This window comes from Python bivittatus, unplaced genomic scaffold (genome assembly GCF_059951505.1).
Source record: "Python bivittatus isolate LINGU-HERP-01145 unplaced genomic scaffold, Pbiv_v1 ctg000480_np1212, whole genome shotgun sequence".
Taxonomy (NCBI): Eukaryota; Metazoa; Chordata; class Lepidosauria; order Squamata; family Pythonidae; genus Python; species Python bivittatus.
The window spans coordinates 10,983,708-11,005,679 of record NW_028277075.1 but is presented as its reverse complement, the minus strand read 5'-3'; the positions used below and the strand labels follow the sequence as shown (position 1 = coordinate 11,005,679).

The window sequence follows — 21,972 nt, the reverse complement described above, 5'->3', positions numbered from 1 at the left end:
ACAACCTCCTAAAGACATCATAATCCAGTGACATACTAATTCAGAAGTAGCCAACTTGATGCCCTCCAGGTACTTTGGATTTCAGTTCCCATAAACCTCAGCCATTATGGTCAGTGACAAGGAATTGAGAGAACTGTAGTCTAAAATATTTGGAAGACACCAGAATTGCTTATCTTTGACCTCAGCAAAGAAGGAATTGCTTTTAAATTGTTGAGAAATGTTCTCAATAATGCATAGAAAAAGCTTCAAAAAGGAGAATAGAATAAAAAATGGGACAGTAATTATAAAATGGAAGTTACATTGCTTCTTAACTAATACAGTAGTACCTTATTCCCACTTTTGTTTCATCTAAAGGTAGTAGATACTTCAAGAAATTAGGGTAACCCATGCTGCATGTTAGTAATAGCAAAAAGATGGAAGGCTTTTTAAAGTAGCAATTCATTAAAAAGTATAGCCTGCACTAGAAATCAGTACGTAAATTTAGCTCACTTTATGAACTGATACAAAAGTACCAGAATTGTTTAAGTCAGAGTTTTGCTGAACTTACTGCACATATGTGAAGCTACTTTAGTAAGAAGAGGCAAGGATGCAATTTAAAATATATATATCTATCTATATATATATTTTTTTTCCAAACTACTAAGACAGTTCCAGTGCACGTGGAATTACTCCACATTCCCCAGGAGAACATATCTTTGATTCTGGCTCCCATGTAGATGATCCAAAGTATTAGATTCCTTCTTTCAGAATACTGAATTTTCATCTTCCATAGCACCAGGGAGTTCATAGTACAAAAACTATTGGTTAGATAGCACCAGTATTCATAGAACTGCTGAAGCTTCAACTTTCACAGTAGATTCTTTTTCTTTCCCGAAGAGTTTCCAGGCTTTAACCATTTTTCTTAGTTCTGCCAGATTAGGTTTTGGCTGCAAGGAAAAAATGCCAGTGACTTAGTGACAATAGTTAATTAAGACAATGAACCAGTCAATCTTCTATTACTAATTGGCATTCAGATTAACAAAATTTTCAAATTTGTTGCATGTTAAATAATTTGGCATGTAATACATCAAGGATCAAAAACTTGCAGGCTGTATATGCCCCTCCTAAGCCTTTCTGTGGTTTCTCCAGAATTTACTCTTAAATTGCTGTGTAGTCTGCAGGGTCCATAATGTAGTTTGCTACTGAATTTTGATGGCAAACAACAACTGCATGGTTTGAGAAACTTTAAAATTGTAAAGGAATCCTCTCAAAAATTTAAATTAATTCCTCCAAACCAAAAGGTACCCTTTGAAAATTATTCCCTTTAGCAATGCAGCTGTATCTATTCTGTAACAATAACTATTGGACAGATATAGAAATAGAGGTACCCAGTGCAGATTATTTTAAAGTGAGTGTTAATGCTCTGTTGTTGATGACAGTAATTAGTGATGATAATGATACCAATATTGATTATGTGTCATCAAGTTAGTGTCAGCTGTTAGCAATTCTATGACGATCTGACCCTAACTTTCTTCAGGTCTTCCAATGGTACCCCCATCACCACTGTAACTGAATCCATCCACCTTGATGCTGGTTATTCTATTCTCTTTCCTTCCACCTTTCCCAGCATTAGAAACTTCTCCAGAGAGCTAGGCCTTCACATAATGTGTTTGAAGCAGAATAATTTGAGCCTGGTCATTTGTGCCTCAAGTGAGAACTCTGGATTCATTTGTTCAGTGATCCATGTGCTTGTTTTCTTGGCTGTTCATGGTATTCTCAGGAGTTTCTCCAACACCAAAAGTATCAATAGTCTTTTTGTCCTGCTTCTTCAAAATCCAACTTTTGCTTCCAGAAAGTGTCACATGGAATACCACTGTTTGCACTATTCTGATCTGTGTAGGTATAGTCATGCCCAGCATCTGAATATCTTTTCCAAGGCCTTCATTGCTACTCTACCAAGTGCTAGTGTGCAGCATATTTTTGACTGCTGTTCCTTTACTGTAAATAGTTGATCCCAAAAGACAAAGCTATCTTTAATATCTTCATTGTCAGTTCTAAGGCTAGTTATTGTACTAAGTTTTGTCTTTGTATTTAATTTTAGTCCCATTTTTGGGACTAAACTATGTTCCTTGACCTTTATTACTTGAGCTTGCAGATCCTTTACATTTTTAACTGAGTAGTGTCATCAGCATAGTGCAGGTTATTTATGGTTTTTCCTTCAGTTTTAACACTATATTCATTTTCTTCCAATCCAACTCCCTTAATATATATTCAGCATATAAGTGATATCAGTAGTGATGCTAATAGTCAGGGTTGTCTTCAGGAGGTTTAACAGCATCAAAATGGCAGGTATGACTGGGGCAATCAAAAACCTATCCCTTTTTAACATGCGTTGCAGGCACCACATACATGTAAAAAAGAAGGGAGTTGATCACCCTATTTGCGCCCACCGTTTTGATGCTGTTGACCACTGCTGCAGACACCCTGATAACAGTAACAAAAGGATGAAACTTACAGAAGTAGTGATAACTAGAAAATTAATATCTACATTGTTTTGTTATGCCTCTAGCTTTGTTGCTTGCTAGGCTATAGATATAATACCAATTCTTATGAGTAATGTTTTTTCTCCTTGTTCAATTTCAATTTCCCTTTTATTCCTTTGCAGGTATTATACAAAAAGAAGCTTGAGTTTGTATAGTCCCACAGAAATGCATACACAAATAATAATGATACTGAATAATGATACTGGGTCAATTGTCCCAATTCTCAAATGAGGCCCTAGCACTTTCACCATTATTCTTATGTTTTTTGATGTGATCAATTATGATGAATGAATCTTAGTTCTTAATTGACTGTCAAAATTGTACTTTTATAGGTATTCTGGCATTTTCCTCAGTTGATTTTGCATGCAAAACCTGAATATTAGTTCATTGTAGACCCATTTTATACTTAGTATAGGATAGGCATATGGTGTACAAAGCACTATTCAGTGAATTAATATTATTTTTAGCTTTTCATTCTCAGACATCCATATCCAACTCAAAAGTTTCATTATGGAATTACTCTTGCTTCTTCTACTTAAATATATACTATGAAAAATAAGATAAGAAGATATTGTTATGCCTCAGCAGGTGGCAGCACCTAGCCAATGTTGGCTGATCTCAAACTATGCAGGCTCAGCCCTGGTTAGTACTTGGATGGAGGCTACCTGGAATTCCCATGCTGTTGGCTAAACTGCCAAGGGAATTTGGGGAAAAAAAAAAATCTCAGAAGACAGCAGTGGCAAATCACTTCTATAACAATGACAGGAAAACTTAATGTACTCGCCAGGAATGGAGTTTGACTTAAGGGCCTTTTTACCTTTACATTTTCACACAACGCAGGCATAAAAATAGGAAAAACATCTATCTACTGACATGAACCACACTGTATTTCCTATACCTATAGTCCCTCAGGACACAAGATCTTTGGGCAATATCATACTTCAGCATCGTTTCAATTGTATCTTACAGGTTAAAAGAACAAGGCAAAGTTCTTCAGCTAACATTAAATACCTTAGAACATTAAACTCAAGTGATTTTATTAATTTTTATTTACTTATTTAAACAATTTATATTGTCACCCATCTCACAGCCATGATTCTGTTTTACCAAGGCCCACTATAGGTGAGGCTGACATACACGTAGCAGAGTAACAGTCAACACAGTGTACATCTTATGTGCTCTGTGGCTTACCTGACTTTCCTGCTGCAAATGATCCACATCTGCAAGAGGCAACATGGAGGGTCTCCCATGAGCACACTGGAAAGGCAATTGACAACTTGACAAAGAAGCCATAAGATGGCAGCTTTCCTCTAAAGTCAAGCTATCATTGAACTTAATAGCACCTGAGAAGAAAGAAGAGTATGCGAATTTTGTGGTAAAATATTTATTTCCTCTTTTTTCCCCAAACAAATCAGGTGGTTCACAACATTAAAGAAATCAAGTAAAGTAGAAAGCAGAAATCAACAGAAGGTAGCAAATTTTTAAAGAAGTTTGCAACTAATAGCAATTGAAACAAAGCACACACATAAATTTTTCACCTTATTTATATCATAGAGGTATACGCTGAATGCGTGTATACAATATGCTTTACTCAGTTACTACATTCACTCTTTTCTGGTTTGCACAATGTACGATCATACTCTAAATGGACTAGTTTGCATAAAATACTACACTGGAAAAACAAAGTTTAAAAACAACCAAATATTGCAAGTACAAATATATCTGCTAAGTTCTTAATTAACCTGCTTGTATGAACACAGCCATTGGGGAACTAGGATGTCTTTGTAACCTGCTAAAACTATAACATATACTCTAGGACTGGCCTAGGTTTCCTCCCATACTGGGGACAGACAGAAGGCAGCCATTTGATCCAATGGATCTCTGGCCTTCTTACTGTGTCGTTGCTCACCCCCCACCATCTTTTGTTTGGTTCTTTCTGAAATTAGAAGTTCCTGATGGCCAAAACAGCTTTATGATTAGCAAGATGGGCAAAGAAGAAAATTATATTGGATTCATCTCTCTGAAACCTCAGGTATCCTATGGCCTCAGGACACTGGAGGCCATAGGATTACAGCCTAAAGGAAGATCATACTGTTTATTACTCAGGACACAAAAAACAAGGAACAGTGTTGCTTTCATAGTCAGGAAGGATATAGTTAGAACAGTAATGCAATTAATAACTGAATAACATCAATTGGACTTTGTAGAGTGACCTTTAATATGACAATATAAAATCAGCTTCAAACAGAGAAAAGCAAGCATTCTAATACTCAATTTCCTTGGCTTCTGTCATGAGTATTTGTGAATTTACAGGATATGGTGCAAGACACAGTACAAAATACCTCTTGTATATTTTTTCTCTCTTATTAAGACATCCAACAGCATTATTTCAGGTTTTCACAGCCTTTTGTGGCAAGAGTTATGTTACACTAGATAACTGCATTAACCCTCTGCTTGGCTGATAACCTACTGTAGCCTGACTTTTAAATTGGATTGGGGATTTTTTTTCCTACTGAATAGTCATGCAGCATAAGTGTTCTCTACCTGTATTTGTATGCACACATGCACAAGCACACACACCTCTCCACCTATTTTCTATTTAGGGACAAGAAAGGGTTAATATACTGGCTAACATCCACTGTGTCTCAGCTGACATCAAGACCTTTTTGGCTGGTAGAACATGATCTCCTCCCCACATTCCTGGGCAGTTTTGTCCCATGATAATTCTCAATTCTTTAGTGGGTCTTCAGTTCATCCTACTCATGAATACTTCAAGGGTCATGCCCTGGGCCTTCCTCAAGCCAACAGTTCTTCAGCAGTGCCTTGCGCAATCTAACTCAGGATCACTAGCCATCATTGCTCTTTACTAAAGCCAGTCATAAATATTCAACAACCAAAGTTTTCTAGATCCATTTAGGGTTGCCAGCCATCACACCTCTTCCCAGTTCTTCTCAGAAAGTTCTTTTTCCCAGCAGACCTCTTGTTTTTGTTTTAAGTCCCTATTGCCTTTTGCCAGTCCAGCAGTCACCCCTCCTTTTCTTCAACAAGAAAAATGTATGGAAAATAAAATCTTATACTCAGGTTTTACTTAGCAGTTACAAAAGACCAGAGTTCTGTTTGGGTGCCTGCATGGATATGTAGCAGACTTGCAGGAAGGCATGAATTCCTGCAGGCTATCACAGTTTCACTTCTTCCTCCAAAGACAGAATCACTGAAACAGAACAGGGGTGCCTCCAGAATAAGCTATTTTTGTGCTATCACCTTATCTCCTTCATAAAATTTTACAGAGTGTGTGGAATCAGATGACACTGTCTTCCATTGTGTTTCTGCATTGTAGCCTTTCACTGAGGAATATGGTAATTATGGGCTGTCATGAACAAGATACAATGTATAACGGTGATTCTGTTTGCCTCCTGATTCAGAGTTATTCAGAAAATTTTCACACATCTGAACCACAACCAAAGTGTAAATTATGCCCCAAATTCTTCAGTGGGAAGAATAATGGATCCCTGCTGTTCTCTTTTAATGAAGTTACTGCTGACTTTTCAGTGATAGCATGTTTGCTTCAGAACAAAAAGGCATGAGATAATCTGTTCCTTACCATGGCAGGCCTGGGAAGCTAGCACTTTCAGAATGGTTAATGGTAATGTCGCTTGTGCCCCACCAGTTGCCTGTAGTAACTGGAAACAGAAGGATATTATTTGACTTTCTAAGAATGATTAAGAATGAAAAGTCCTAGTAGTTAGATACAACAAGAAGCTACAAGTTCACAACAGTACAACCTGTGACCTTTGAAAACCTTAGCTATGGTGCCAGAGCTCCTTCAAAGGCTGCTGCTGAATTTTAATTTTTCATATGATAGAGGAAGAAAATAATAAATATATGGGAAGTATTTAATTACACTGTACTTAAATGTATTTGAGTTTAATAACATTAATTATAATTTTAATATACCTAAATTAAATTTATACAGTTTGTCCTGGATCTATCAACTTGTTTCCAGCATGCTATTCAGAGACTCTTAATCTGAAAAGGTTGCATGCATGTATTAAAGTCACTGATCTGGAGTCATGTTCAATACCAGCAAACATCTGAATTTGATACATTTCTTTATTCCTGATGCTGGTTTTATAATTGTTTTTTCCCATAATTATTCACATTATAAAATGAGAATCAATTCTCATAGACTGATTCACTGATTACTTTTTTAATGAGGAAATATATATAAATTTAAGTCCATTCCAGAATCCTCCACAATAAAATAATAATGCATGTGGACCATGGCATGCTTTTTTGACTTGCTTACAGAAATTCCCTTTGATGGCTAACATAGAAGGATTCCCTAATGAAATAATTTTATTAAACTATTCTGGAAAGTTCCTGCTTTCTGGATTTATGCTCTTTTAAAACTAGAGGATTTTTTTTTATAGCATGCAACATAATGAATAAACTTAATTGGAGTGCCTAAGTTCTTCTCTGCCTATTTTGGCTACTGGTGAATAAAGAAATCTAGCCAGGACTTTAAAATGTAATCTATACAAGTTCTCATTTCAAACTATATGTAAAATATCTCCATTTCATAGCTCTTTTAAAAATACACACATATCCTCCAAAGACCATACCTCAACTTGTTCTTGAATGAGCTCCTAAAAAAAATACAAAAATTATAAGTTAGAATTCAGTTTCTGTTTCATATTCACAAATTTTATCCTCCAAAAAAGGAGTATCAAATACTGATAACAGAAGTATCAGAATACAATGATATATACTTTTAGGATAAATTTTAGCAAGTACAAGTTCTAAGTAGATTCTTTGTAAAGCAAATATTGTCAGTGTTAGAAACTGATTATACTCTTCTTCCAAAGTAAACACAATAATTCTGTGCCAGTATACACATAAAACAAATTGGAAGGAAACGTAGTTCACAGCTCACTTCTTTATTAGAAAGAGTACAATGAGCACCAACTCACAAGTATCCATATAGTTAAGCTTACTATAGCAGGTTTCTCCCTATTAACAAGACTTCAAGACAATTGTTGAAAGTGCTTCTTTCTTTTTTCATCTGGTAAACTAAAAACCTAAAAAATCTCAAATGGTTGTACAGCTTCTTCAAATATCAGATATGCTATATGAGAACATCTGACTTCTACAGATCATATTCGTCTGGAACTGCTAGTCATAACTTTAAAGCAAAAGCATAGGCTTTCTCACTCTATATGTTATCTTCCATTTTCAGGATTTCATCCAGACTTCTGCCATAATAGTAAAATATTGAACAACAGCAAGATACTTTTTTATGTAGATAGAAATTCCAAACTGTTTGCTGATCAGTGAATTAGGACAGGCATCATAATAATATCTGCATCCACACCTCACCTGCACAATTCTCTTAGTCACAGTATGCCTTCCACGGCGCAACTCATTAGCCTCTCTCTCCACAAAACACAGTGGCACTTTCCCAACAAGAATCTGAGAGGGATTGTCCTTTGGAAACAGCAATTCAAGACCTAAGTTCTCCAGACTTTTATGACAGCACCTGCAAAATTAAATAAAAACTCTGGTGGAAGATCAGCCTCAGATATTCCAGTTCTCCTCTAGTGCTAAAACTCCTGAGCTACAAATTACTTCCAATTTTCAAACAGATGTGAGAGCTAGTAAAGAATATTCCCAATCACTTCCTTGAGTCAAAGTTTGTAGAGGATCTATTACAGACTGTTTACTCACTGGCCAGTTCAGCAACAAAAATATGTTTTTTATTTTATTGGATCTTAACTAATCCAAGATAGTTTTTTAATATAATTCAGAATAAGTATTAATATAATTATTTCACAATAAAAGTCTAATCTGAAAGCACCCTTATTTTTTGAAGGAACAGTCAATATGTTGGTCACTCTGACTTGTACCAACCACAAAAGTCTTCTCTGATCCTCTGTTATTTCAATCTCCAATGGAGGACATAAAGTGGAAGCCAATAATTTCTTCTTGCCCAATGCTTCATGCTGCTTGTCATAGGAATCTGATAATAGACCAACAAATGCACTGTTTTTTATGTTTGGAAGACAGTATATATTCAGTAAGAAATTAAATATTATTCTACCCAGCAACTGATGGGAGACCTATACTACAGTAAGAAATATTATTTATCCTTGGCAGCAGTCTTGTTAATGTTACAATGTAATTGCCAATATTAAGCATGACCATCCTAAGAGGCATCAATTATTGTAACATTTCCATCAACAAACTATCATCCCTGAAATAACAGAACAAACTATTGTAAGTATACATGGCTCCATCTGAAACCTTCAGTAAACACTTCTTACAGTCCCAGAGAGTTTTTCACATTCTTGGCCAATTTTTGCTGCCAAGCTACAACCAGCAAAGTTTCTCTTGGACTCTTCCCTTTAGGAAATTCATAGCTCTTGTTGACATGGAGGTCAATGAACTATTACAGATAAAAAGATTTCCTGCTATGTTTTAGAACTATGGCCAGAGTCTTGTAAAGCTCAAAAAAGTCATATTCTGTGCTAGACAGAATAGAAATTATTCATATTCATATACAATATTTACCGAACCCCCAATAAAATCTATATAGTAATTTCTAATCAGATTAATGTCATATATTCATTCTCAATGATTAATGTACATTTGTATCTCAACAAGTTTGATTTTACACCTTTCAGCTTACTTTATCAGCTGTAACAGTATTTTCTTTGAGCATCTGAACCCATACCTGCGATAAGTTGCTCAAGGCGGACACGCTCATGGGCTGCATGCTGATCTACTAGCACAAGAAGATTCCCATCTAGATCCATAAAAATAGAGTCTTCATCATCTTAACACATAACACAAGTTCTAAATTTAATCTCACTTTATTCTCATTTTGTGAGGTGGATTAGAATGTAAGACAGCAAGTTGGTCAATCTTATATGAGAAGCTTTTCGAATGATTGGAAATCTGAACTGAACATCTTTCAATTTAGCTACTTTCTTCCATTGAGGGAATAGAACTACTGCAAGAAAATATTTTGGAGCCTACCTAATTATATTATTTGATGTAAGACTGAAACCTATGAATCAATATTACCAATGGAGTCAAATTATTCTACATTTCATCAAGCACTGTGCAGTTATCTTCCAAATAGTATTGTCCTGAATAAATACATATACATATTAAGAGGTTGCAATTCAATAGTAAAATATATTCTCTCTATATAAAAGAGTCACTGGGAGTTGGGGGTATATAAATTTAGTAAATCATCATCATCATCATCAGGTTCCAGCTTTATTTTTTTAAAAACTCAATTCAAGAATAAATTGGGATGAATTAAAATTGTTAGGAAACAACATAGACCAGCAACATTTTGTTAAATTGATTTTTCTCTGGCAGTTATGGAATTATCTCATGTACAGTTAAGCTCTACAAAAACTTTTAAAATTCATAAGAAAAAATAGCATTTTTACCTGCACATTCATTCTCATCTGTCCTAGTGTTGATTAAACAAGCAATAAATTTATTGTCCACTTGATTAAGGACCTATAAATTATTTGAAAATAAAAATTTAGTTTTTAAAAACTGAATAATTCTATAGTGTAAATGAAAAGACATGATTTCATTCGATTTTGACATTGTTAACATATATCTATAAATTATTATTTGCTAACAGCAGCACTAATTACTTTACTATATATTATTACAGCCCAAAAGAAATACATACAAGTGTTCTCTTTCAAGTGATAGTTGTAACACTGCTATTTACACAAATACTAGCACATTTACCTGCAGAGAATCAATCATCTTTTTAGTGAACCGATAAGGATAGAGGATGTTATGTATTTTCACAGCAAGAGTATCTGCCTGCCCACTGCTGACATCTAGAGCAACCTATAAAAAAATAATAACTTCTTAGGATTGTTACTAGATAAACAAATGGCAGACTATAAAATCATACTGATACTTAAAAAGTTTAAATGATACTGTAATTCCCATTCAATCTTGTCAACCTCAATGGAAAGCTGAAGGGTGGAATGCTGACCACATGGAAGGTAAAAATGATTTTTGATAGCAATCACATCAGAAAAAAATGGAAATAGTCTACTGATGTTCAAGAAAGAATGCAATAATTTATTGTGTGCAAAACTCATGGTTCTGGATGTAGAACTTCCCATTTTACTTCCAGACCACACAATTCCAGCTGTTCTGGGGCTGGTTTTGCACAACCCCACTGGTAACCCACTTTAGTATCAATAAGTTTGATATAGATATAAAGAACAAGTAAAACTATTCTGTAGTATACTGTATTGTGATTAGTTATCACTCTACCAATAGATTGCACAGAGATTCTCAACTGGCTTTGAAGGCCAGAATTAATGATTCTGGAATAGCCCAATTACCCTGGCTCAGGCCAATGGTATTCATCCCAATTTATTCCTGGTTCTGGAGTGTGATTTGGGAAGAGTCACTTTTTCGTGAGATGGGAGGTATCTAAATTTGAAATATAAATAAATAAAATAAATAAAAGATTCTCCTTGTAACCATTTAAAAAATAACTTCCCTCTCAGAAGTATATGTTTCCTTTTTTAATGGCAAAACTGGTTGGGACTCAGCCACTTCAATTTTGCTAAGCCTCTCTTTTCTCCCTCCTGGGCACTCAACTACTTAAAATTTCTCTAAGTCGTAGATGCACAATCTGTGGCCATTCTGTGGCTTTTCAGCATATCTTATGCAGACCCAGAGAATCACAAGAATTACAAGGCACTTAGGGGCGGGATTGTTTTGGAGAAATTTAATGGATGAAATGAAAAGACTCAAGTATTGCAGTCTTTTAGGCACACACTTAACTCTTTAAAGGGCTACACCCAAAAACAATAGATCAGTTTTTCCAATGGGGGGTGTGGAGAGAAAAAATGGGTACCTTAGTAGCCATTTTATTATTTAACCCTTCCTTCAATAAAGAAGCTCCCAAAACTAGGCATAAACGTTTGATGACATACAGTCCAATAATGTTTTTTATATGGCCCTATAATTCTATAATGCAAGAATCCCTGCTAAAGCATCCCCACTTTAGAAGAACTCTGTATAGACAGGCTCAAGGCCAAGGTAGAAAGATTGCCTTTACAGCATGCATAGGACCAATTCGAAGGAAGGAAGGAAGGAAGGAAGGAAGGAAGGAAGGAAGGAAGGAAGGAAGGAAGGAAGGAAGGAAGGAAGGAAGGAAGGAAGGAAGGAAGGAAGGAAGGGCATTCTTCTCCCACAGATCTATCTTGATCACTTCCAATCAATTTTTCTTGGGATCGCAACTCCAAACTGAGGTATCTTCCAAACTGTATTGCGACCCTTGGTCTGAGTGTAGCACAATTTATTATTGGCATCTCATACTGAACTTTATTTTGCTTTTTGATTACAAAAACCATTTGCTGAAACTACTTCTATAGCATTCCGAAAGCTTCCAGAAATCCTTTATTAATGCAACTTAACTATGACCTGCTCTTGTCCATCCTTTAGTGATCATACTGAACTGCCTAGTCAGTGACTGAGAGGGTCTGTCCCCATAATCTTGCAGCTGTTTAAAAGGCTGCAATTGGGGTGACCAGTGATAGCTGTATTCAAAAGAGTTATTTGTGACTGAGGATATATTTGTGACTCACTGAATTCAACATAGTTTCCTTTTAGTCAAACATGACTGCTGGTGAGTTCATAGGTATGTCTATACAATTTTCTTGCCGATAATATTTTCAGTATAAATCTTATTAAACATTTTGATTATAGTAATACAAACTAAAGAAAGAGAAGATAATAGGAAGAAACAAGAAAAAGTGCAAGAAAAAAAAAAGAGAAAAGTGAGAATATAATAAAGAAAGAGAAAAGAAATATATAAAGAAGTGGCTTCCAACCTTTATTGCAAGAAGTATAGTATCTCTTCATCCCATATCCCATCCCTTATCTATAGACAAATCCATAAAGCATCAACTTTTCAATCCAGACATCAGCAAAAAGTCCATAAAGGGTTGCCAGCTTTGTAAAAACATACCTTATTTTAGCCTTGATCAAATAAACCAACTCTTTATTTCTTTCTTTTACTTCTAACAGTCTTAATCATTAGTTCATTCAAATGTTGTCATAGAATTTGATTTCTCTCCAATTCTTATTTGTCCCATCGCACAAATGTCTTCAAGGCTTTAACAAGCCTCTTTTGTAAATCCAATAAGAAAAAATAACCCAGGTCACTCTCTTGGTTTGTCATTTGTATGTCCTTTTGATTTTTAAAACATCAGCCAGTTTCTTTTGTATATCCAGTAAAACATCCTTTTTCAAATCATTCTCTTGGTCTTTCATTTGTAAATTCATTTTCAGTACCATCTCTATCTTGTCAGACAAAATTTGTTCCACATCTGTTATTTCTTCAATAATATCTTTGGACTGTAGCCTATCTATAGAGGCAGACATCATTACCGACACTGATGATGTTGTGGCTACTAATTTCTGTTTCCATTCTTCAAAAGTATCCTTTAATATTTTCAATGTTATAGTGTTTTGCATCATTTTGTTAAGTCCCAGTAAATAAAAGCAGACTTTTTCTCCCCTCTGCATAGGAACTTTGGTCCCTCTAGTGTCCAGTTTCTAAAATCATAAAATTACTTTATCTTTGTTATGTCTTACAATAATCAAAACAAATAAGTTTCCCACAAGAAGCTGTTTATTCTTTATAATTAATTCCAGAATCTTAGAGTACAAGTCAATATTCCAAATTTATCTGGATCCTTAATCTGTTTATAACTTTCTTAGATCAAAACCTTATTTAGCTTTTTGCTGTTTATTTCAAATTCTTTAAGTTCATAAGGTTATAATTAATTTTTCTTTTGTTCAGAGTTGAAGCTAAACTCATCCAATGAAGACTTTTCAAACTTCTTGTTCCAAAGATCTCTCATAGCTTTAAGGTATTAATAGGCAATTTCTGAAAGTGATTAGAAAGTGAGGTTTGCAAACTTAATGTCCTTTAAAAGGCTCTGCCGCAGTTGTGAGCAAGATGGCTGATCCTGTCATCTCCCGGTGCTCAAACCCACAGAAAACCACTGTCCTGCCGTCTCCTCATGAGGAGGAGCCATCCAGAGCACATGTAGGCAATCTCCCATCCTCTTCTTATCTGGAGAGGTTCCAAGGGACCAGTCTACTCACCGATTCTTTGATCTTTGCTGCAGTTGTCGGCTCTGCTTTCACAGAGCCATCTTCAGTTCACCATACCTCCCCTGGAGGTCACAATATTTTTGCCAATAATATGAAAATGGTTTGCCACTGCCTTCTTCCAGGATGTTTTTTTTCCCCCTGAATTCCCAGTTTAGCCTACAGCCCTGGGATTTCCTGGTGGTCTCCCATTCAAGTCCAGCCCTTTGGTTTTTACCTTAGCCAGGTTCAGCTAGGAAACAATATATCTTTACAATATGCACTTAGCCCCACAGAATTAGCACACAGCCATACAGTTTCCATATACAGCTAGGGAGCATACCCAGCTATTTAATTGCCAGGATGGATTGAAAAAGTTTTTAGGGGACAGGGCTCCACAGTTATTTTAGGATAAAAATGAGTCCTATAATTATACTCTAGTTATCAAGTAAATTGGGAAAAAAACATTTGGAAAATTATGAATAAAAATAGTATGAACTTCAAAATGGCAGACTACAACAAAATATCATAGATGCAATAGTAAAAAAAAAAAGTTCTGGGGTTTTATCTTTGAGTATATGTTACATACAATTCCCCCCACTTTTGGATTGCTTTGAACAATGAATATGTGGTTTAAAAATTGCATCAGTAAATAAAATAATAGCATGGATAAGTTTAATTAGTTCTAATATTATAATGTAACATAAATACAAACAATTCTGAACAAATAATAGCTACATAATACCACCTACCTCTGGACACTGAGCAAACACAGGATTGTCCCACTCTGAAAGCAGGCCCTGAAGAGATTCTTCTTGTGTATCTAAGGGAAAAGATAAATGTAAACCTAAATTTATAAGAATTACGTCATGTTTGATATGTTTACATTAAAATAAATTATTCCACATGAAAACAGACTCTAAGAAAAAAAAACCACACCTGCTGTTAAGGATCAAGTACAATATGAGATTGTATATATTTTTTTACAAATACACAGATTAGAACCTTACATTGTATGTTAAACACATTCTGAATCTTTTTCCAATCCAGTGTACATTTTAGTACACAATACAAGTACTCTATTATTAAAGAATGTTTGAAGTCATTGCCTGTTGTATTTCAACTGGAAAAACACACAGCGGAACAATGATTCAATATTCTGTGATTGATAAAGATCTGAAAAATTAAATCTGCTATTTCCAGAATGAAACAGTTAAAAGGGGACTGAGTCATTCTTTTTCAAATCACTGATACTGTTTTACATAGAACTGAATACTTCACATTATCCACAGTAATACTACAGCTGACTTTGAGCCTAGAAGAGCTATTTCCAATTGTACCTATCATATGGTTCATGTAAATTTCATTGTTAATAGATCTTGAATTGCACCAAGTGTCTGTTAAGACAGTTACATAATTATTTGGTTTGTTATTATTTAACATAGTATTTTATGCCCTGGTAAACTGGGCCTAGAGAATTAAATTAGAGAGTTAAACTAGAGAGCCACTTTAGTGTAGGGGTTAAGGCATCAGGCTAGAAACCTGGAGATCATGCGTTCTAGTCCCACCTAGGCACAAAGTCAGCTGGGTGACTTTGGGCCAGTCACTTTTTCTCAGCTCTAGGAAGCAGGCAATTGCAAACCACTTCTGAAAAACCTTGCCAAGGAAACCGCAGGGACTTGCCCAGGCAGTCTCTGAGAATCAGACACGACTGAATGGATTAAAACAAAAACAACAAAACTGGGCCTACCTCTGAAATCCTGGCTTTCCAAATTCCTCTCTTTCTGTGCTTTTGGAAGGAAGGGCACAATAAGCTCACTTCGAAAGGGATGACACCTGCACTGAAACCCTAAATATTTAACAGATTACTTTGCTATACAATCTTATAATTATCTCTGTATATGCTCCTACATGTTGTTATAATGCTCAGTCATTCCATTTTATTATTAAAACTTCACAGGGAAGTCACACTATAAAATTAAGCAGAATGACATCTTGTTCAGTATCTTCCAATAAAGAAACACAGACATGGGCAGTGTTATACAATGTACACAAATAGACACTAGCAAGGAGAGTAAAGATGTGGTCCTCAAACAGCATTTTAGCCTTTTCACACTGAGGCACTAGAAACCTGGGAAAAGCACAACATTTTAGGAAAGAAAATATCTTAAACAAGCAGAGCCAAAGATACTTTTCTTTCAACAGCAGATATTTTGTGTTGAAAAGTATATACTAAAGCAGCAAGTGTGAGGCTTTGGAGCCCACAGTTACTCTGGTCTGCTTCTTACGCTACTACTGATCCTTACATTCAGACTGCATGCAGCTGCACATGGAAATTCAAAGAGATGGCTGCTAATACTATAATCAGGAAGATAGTGTAAATTTAGAAAAGGACTAGGATTCAAGAAGTTTGAGAAATACTGCAATAGAACTTAATTACCAAAACTTTATTACATTCTGCGTTGCTTAACCTAAACATAATTTCTATATGCAGAATTTCTATTTAAGTATATTTCTAATTATCCAGATAATTGGACTATCTTCTGTAACAACACCCACAATTTTTGATATAGTAAACTGCACTGTTATTGAAGCAGAAATGACAAATCAATTTGCTGGAAGCTTATTGCTTTAAATAATTCTTCAGTACAGAATGAAGCCAGGACTATGTTCAGGTGATTCAAGAGTATTATTGCCTTAACTGCTTATTGGGCAATCAAATTTACATGAATTCTGTAAATTCATTTAACACTTCTACCTATATATGTTTATGTTAAGTCCCATAGAACTTAAAGAAGCAAGTACTATACAGATTTCAGGAGGGTATCTTTAATACTAGTCTGGGCTAAATATATAATCTTGGAAACAGTGAAAGGAATTTCTTACCCTAGTTTATAGTGAGTTAATTAAGATGGAGTCTCTTAAATTATTTATTTGTACTTCTATTCCACTGCAATCTGACAGCTCTCAGCAGCTTACACAATATAAGGAAATTATTAAAACATCCACAGTACATTTAAAATTACTATTTAATAACTAAATCAGACCATTAAAGTATATCAACAATAAACTAACAGAAATTAAAATATAAAAATATAAAAGAAACCACAGTACATATGATTTGAAACGCTTCTTCTCATATTTATTTTTACCTGGGCTGATTTGTCATTTATGAGATAAGTTGTCAACTGATTTATCTGCTGTCTCTTGATTGTTTATGTCTGCTCTTTCTTCCATTCCTTTCTCAGCCTCTCTATAATCTCTCATAGTGTATTGAGGAGGCTATTGCTATGAATTATCATTTAAGATTGAACTCTTGTTACAGCCCATCCTCTCCATGCTATATTGGCAATGAAAAAATTATACACCATGTACTTACCATTCTCTATGACGTTTACAGCTATTGTGCTTAGATCTTGAGTACAAGCTACTGGAGTTTCTTCAGGGGGAGCTTTATAGGAACTCAGTCCACTCATTTTGTTGATGTATACCATTCTGCCCAATGATGCATCAAACTGATAAAACCACTTAGAGGAACTGGATTTTGGTTTCTCACTCTCACTTACATTTGAATCATCTGTGGCATCTTCCATATTTCTGGGCAAGTTTACACTTTGAGACTCACAGCCTTTCACAGCTTGCTTTGTAAATTCACCCATAATGCCATCTTCACAGGAACTGTCAGTATCCACTTCTTTCTTGCACAGAACTGATTGTCTATTTTGGGAGATCATGTATTCTCCATCAGTGTCAATGAAACAATGACTGTCAGTCCCCTCCATATCTGCTCTTGCACTTGATGTTTCCATGGAATTACCTTGCTCATCAGAGGCTGAAGCAAAACAATTACTTTCTGCCCCTTCTTCTCTTAGGGAAGGGCAATGTTGAGGTTTTTTATAGGTACTTTGCAAATGAAAATTTCTAGAAGTGAGATGGTGTATATTTTTATCTTTGGGGTCTGAAAACACTTGAGTTTGAGCTAAAGATTTCTCTATGGGTTTTATACTTATAGTATCCTTACCACAGCCTTTCATTCTTGACAATTTAGAGGCCAGTGTCCTTGTGAATTTAGATTCAGATAGAGATTTCCTTACTATTTGAGAATATTCTGTAATGGGACTTGTATTACAAGCTTTTCTGATTGACAGAGTTTCTCCTGGGGAATGTTGAGACTTTTCTAAGAGAAGGAGGCAATTACAGCCACCTTTATTAGACACAACATATTCTTTTGTTGGAGTTCCACAAATATTAGAGTTCTGGAGATCTGTTCTCTCAACAGTCATAGAACTGGAACAGACCAGTGCTTCATTCCTATCTCTTATTTCTGTATCTCTTATTGATGCATTACTTTTTAAATTCCCATAATATTTCCTAAATCTATCTAGTGATCCCAGCTTTGGATGGCAACTTAATTTTGTCGAGCCACAGTATTGAAGCCTAACAGAAAATTCATTTATTTGCCTACTGCTGTTTATACCACCTAGATGATAAGCTGAATCTGCAGGAACCACAGGTAAACATTTTTTCACATGTGATATTACAGAATCCACAGTACTATCTGCAGGAAGTGAGTCTGATACATTCTTTTTCTCTAGCCATTCCTTTGTATTTCCTGTACGTATTATATTGGTTTTTGTCACATATTCTTGAGAACTTGGAATCTGCTCTGAAAACTCTAGCTGTTTTTCAAACATATCCTTGGCACTTACTGGACCCAGTTTAGCCTGTCTGTTTAATAAATTATTAGTTTCTGTTGTTTTATATGATGGCTGATTTTGCGATAAGCGTATTATAAGGCTTGTGGAACCCAATTTCAAAGGATCGTGTTCTACTGTCAGTCCTCTAATAGTATTTAACTCAGTAGAGGATTCTCTGCCCTTTTTTTCTGACTTATATTTTCCCATCAAATTATGTCCAAAGATACATTTACGTTTACATTCATCAATATGTTCTACAGTTTCAGTGCATCCCATAGTGGCTGAATCAGGGCTTCTTTCCTGGACCCCTGTATCTTGTTGACTATTTACATCATTCCCATGCTTCTCAGTACCAGGCAAAGTACCAGAATGCTGGTCTATTTCTGAAACAATTGATTTGTCTTGGATGCCAAGTTCTTCTGGGCATCTGGAACTCATAACCTCAATGTGTGGTTCTGACTCTTCAGGGAATTTATTAAATTTTAGAAAATCAGAAATAATGTCATTTTTATTGGGCAGAAGATGCTTTTCTTCACTACTTCTCAATTCATGAACAGGTTCAAAACCAGTTACATCTGAGTAAACACCTACTTCTTTCACATTGTTAATAGGTTCTATATTATCAGAAGTCTTCTTTGTCAGAGTTACTTTTCTTCTGACAGACTTTGATTGCAGATTAAATGTTTCACGAGAATCCACAATATTATCACAAGCTGTCTTAAAGCTCTCCTGCATATCCTTCTCTTTGGGGAGAGAATGCTTTAAAGCTATTACGTTACCCAAACAAAAGCCATTATTTTCATTAAATTCTGTAGTATCTTCACTGCACAACTCAATAAATAAATGTTCTTGCTTTAAAAATGCTTTTACTCCTTCTTCAAAGCAGGTTAGGAGAGCATCCCATCGGCGAAATTCTATTAAAGTTTTTGCAGGTTCCAAACATATATCATACTCATCATGCTGACATTTCACATTGATAATAAACACTCCATAGAGTTCTGAGCCAGAACGATGGCGAGCAGGACTTGATATTAAAGACCCAGTTTTGGTTTTACATATAATACTCTGTTTCTTCAATAGAAAATCAACAAGCTTATGCAATTTTGTTTTTAATATCAGTCTATTATTTACATACAAAAACTGAATATTCTTATTGTAATGTCCTTCAGAACTGATAAAGCCAATTATTTTGAATCCTCCAGACATATAGTTAATTTCTCGTAATTTCTGGGATTTACCTAGACCATAAATCTGAGAAAACCGTGAACATATATCTTTTGTCTTGGGTAGCTGAAGCACCATTGAACAGGAAGCTTCATTCCGTAAAGAAAAAGATACAGATGGATGAATAAGTGAAAGAGCCTCTACTTTATGCCTCACTCTCTCAAATTCCAGGGTGGAATCCATGCACTTTCTCCTCACAGGTAATTGATGGTACAAATTGTATACAGTCACTGTTGTTCCAGGACTTGGCCTATTCAATTCTGCTTCTGAGACTTCAAGACCTTTTCCATTGTGAAACAGTTTCAAGAAGGTTTTTGCTATCTTACTTGTCTTGGATGATATTTCCAATATACTGGCCATATTTGCAATGCTTGCCAAAGCCTCTCCACGGAAGCCATAAAACTTCAGATTTTCTAAGTCTTCCAATGAATAACATTTACTAGTAAAGTATCTATTGCCTACTTTGTTGAGGTCTTCTCTTCCCATCCCACAGCCATTGTCCACCACCTGGACCTTAAATGTTTCCAAATCCACTCTAACAGCAATACATGTAGCTTTTGCATCTATGCTATTAAGGATAAGCTCCTCAACACAATGTCCCACTGAGTTAATGGCCACTCCAGAGCGCAAGCTGGTTTGTACTTCTTCAGGCAAGCATTTGATCATTGTAAGAGCAAGATGATTGAAACCTCAGACTACTGGTTATGCATTGCCACCTGCGTTTTCTATAAATGTCCTGTTAAAAAAAACAGACAGAATCCAATGCTCATTTAACTCTTTTAGCCAGATATTTCACAAATCCCTTAATATTTTCCTTAGCTTGTCTCATGATCATTCTGTATTTTAATTAACAAAATCCAATTCCATTTAGAAACATTTTTCTTTTTTTAAAGTTCAACCTAGATATGTTTAGCTAGATTGTCTGTAGTTCAAATTGCATGCAGGAACTATTAGGAGAAGTGATGTTAAAGCTGCTCTCCCTGTGCTTCCTCCATAAAAAGGGCTCCCTTCTTTGTGGGGATAAGAAAAGTTAACTCCTGATTCTCAGTACCCAGTTAATAACTGATCAGATGGGTAGTGGAGAACTTGGACAACCTATTTGCAAACTACAACATGGAAAATATTAGGAAAAAATGGGTATCATGAGCTAAGTCGCCATTCTTTGATTAATGCAATTGCAAGTTTTGCTATAACATATTATATTTACAAGTAAGTTGGTGCAATAGTTAACACTCTTTAAGTTCATAACACCACTCATTTTCGGCTTCCATTGTGTTGACATTCAACCTGTCACACACTCAGTTATCTCACAGGACTGTTGAGGATAAAATGTGGTAAGTACCTTCCACATACTCTAAGCAGGGTAAATACCCAGAGCAGCTTGGAAGAGTGGAAAATAAGATATAAAACAGGTAAAAGAATTTTACAATGCACATTTCGATAAAAATACTGCATTGCTGAGACTATTTTAGTAATGGACGGTACTAAAATCGGAAGACGTCCCACCTTTCTGCCAGATTTAAGGAAGGAACTTTTGGCTTCAGGGTGACTGATGACACGCGGGAAAGAGGGAGGAGTAGCGCCGTCCTCATCAAACAGTTTCTGAATGTCTGTCAGTTCCGTTTTCTTCCCACCACCTCTCAGCTGAACTAATTACGATCTCTGTATCCTCCTTTCTTTCATCCCAGGCGTAGCAGTCCCGTTTCTCTTCCGTGTGCTTCTTCCCAGCCGGAGAAAATCACCTCAGTGGGACCCGACCCAACTCTCATCTTCCGCTCCTTTAGTTAGCTTTATTGTCAGTTACTTGAAAACAGCTCCGTGCTGAGGAAGAAAGAGGGCCTGCTCAAATGCCTCCTGTGAGAACTTCAGTTCCCAGCATACATCGAAATATATTGCAATGCATTCTGGGGATTGTAGTATTTTCTGTTAGCTGCTTCAGGTAAATCCGAACAAATTTGCTGCTGATCCGCGTTGGACTTCCTATGATCACCTATTCCTAAACAAGCTTTCCGGAGTAGAATAGCTGCAAAATAAATATTTTTGAACAACAGGACAAGTGGTACAGGAAAAATTGTAGTATTCAAATGTAGGTGGATACAAATCTTCGACTTAAATGAAAGTTTGAACTGTAATTACCATGCACATTAGAAATGTCGAATTAGATCAGCCTTGAAGCGCTGGAAATCTTTATGAGTTTTTATCCTTGATACACAGCACTCAAAAGACTTAATTATGGAGGCCTGAAAATAAATGCTGGTCATTATTCCCCCTGTACGAAACAAGGCGTAACAAACTTTTTCTGGGTTGATCAGCAGTAAAACTTTATTTCAAGCGTTTGCAAAGGCTGGTGGCCTCCTCAGCATCAAAGGAGG

The 21,972-nt window shown here is 35.7% G+C and overlaps 1 protein-coding gene and 1 long non-coding RNA gene across 4 annotated transcripts; one reads left to right on the top strand and one right to left on the bottom strand.

Annotated features, from left to right (window-relative positions):
• Nucleotides 1-54: 54 nt before the first annotated feature.
• Nucleotides 55-21,295, bottom strand: MLH3 (mutL homolog 3). Of its 3 annotated transcripts, none has more exons than XM_015887606.3 (13): nucleotides 21,107-21,295; nucleotides 17,059-20,336; nucleotides 15,430-15,528; nucleotides 14,432-14,502; nucleotides 10,299-10,403; nucleotides 9,983-10,055; nucleotides 9,253-9,324; nucleotides 8,430-8,538; nucleotides 7,899-8,058; nucleotides 7,145-7,168; nucleotides 6,124-6,202; nucleotides 3,714-3,865; nucleotides 55-926 (listed from the first exon to the last, which is right to left on the bottom strand). In XM_015887606.3, exons 2-13 carry the CDS (start codon nucleotides 20,264-20,266, stop codon nucleotides 822-824), a joined length of 4,257 nt encoding a protein of 1,418 aa, XP_015743092.3. In that variant the 5' UTR covers nucleotides 20,267-20,336; nucleotides 21,107-21,295; the 3' UTR covers nucleotides 55-821. The 3 variants fall into 3 exon arrangements, with proteins under 3 accessions (XP_015743092.3, XP_025020672.2, XP_015743093.3); XM_025164904.2 differs by having other exon boundaries at nucleotides 15,430-15,468; XM_015887607.3 differs by lacking the exon at nucleotides 15,430-15,528.
• Nucleotides 18,074-21,425, top strand: LOC148214908 (uncharacterized). The gene is made up of 3 exons (XR_015796955.1): nucleotides 18,074-18,192; nucleotides 19,667-19,800; nucleotides 21,289-21,425. It is a non-coding gene; the product is annotated as an uncharacterized LOC148214908 (long non-coding RNA).
• The last annotated feature ends 547 nt before the right edge of the window (nucleotides 21,426-21,972 follow it).

What these genes read in the sequence shown, in the direction of transcription:
- MLH3 (XM_015887606.3), bottom strand. Translation starts at nt 20,266, where the DNA reads ATGATCAAATGCTTGCCTGAAGAAGTACAAACCAGCTTGCGCTCTGGA. An exon ending in CCTTGAGCAACTTATCGCAG is followed by an intron (nt 8,539 to 9,252) that starts GTATGGGTTCAG and finishes GTCTATTATCAG; the next exon opens with ATTCCTATGACAAGCAGCAT. An exon ending in TGACTAAGAGAATTGTGCAG is followed by an intron (nt 7,169 to 7,898) that starts GTGAGGTGTGGA and finishes TATTTTTTTTAG; the next exon opens with GAGCTCATTCAAGAACAAGT.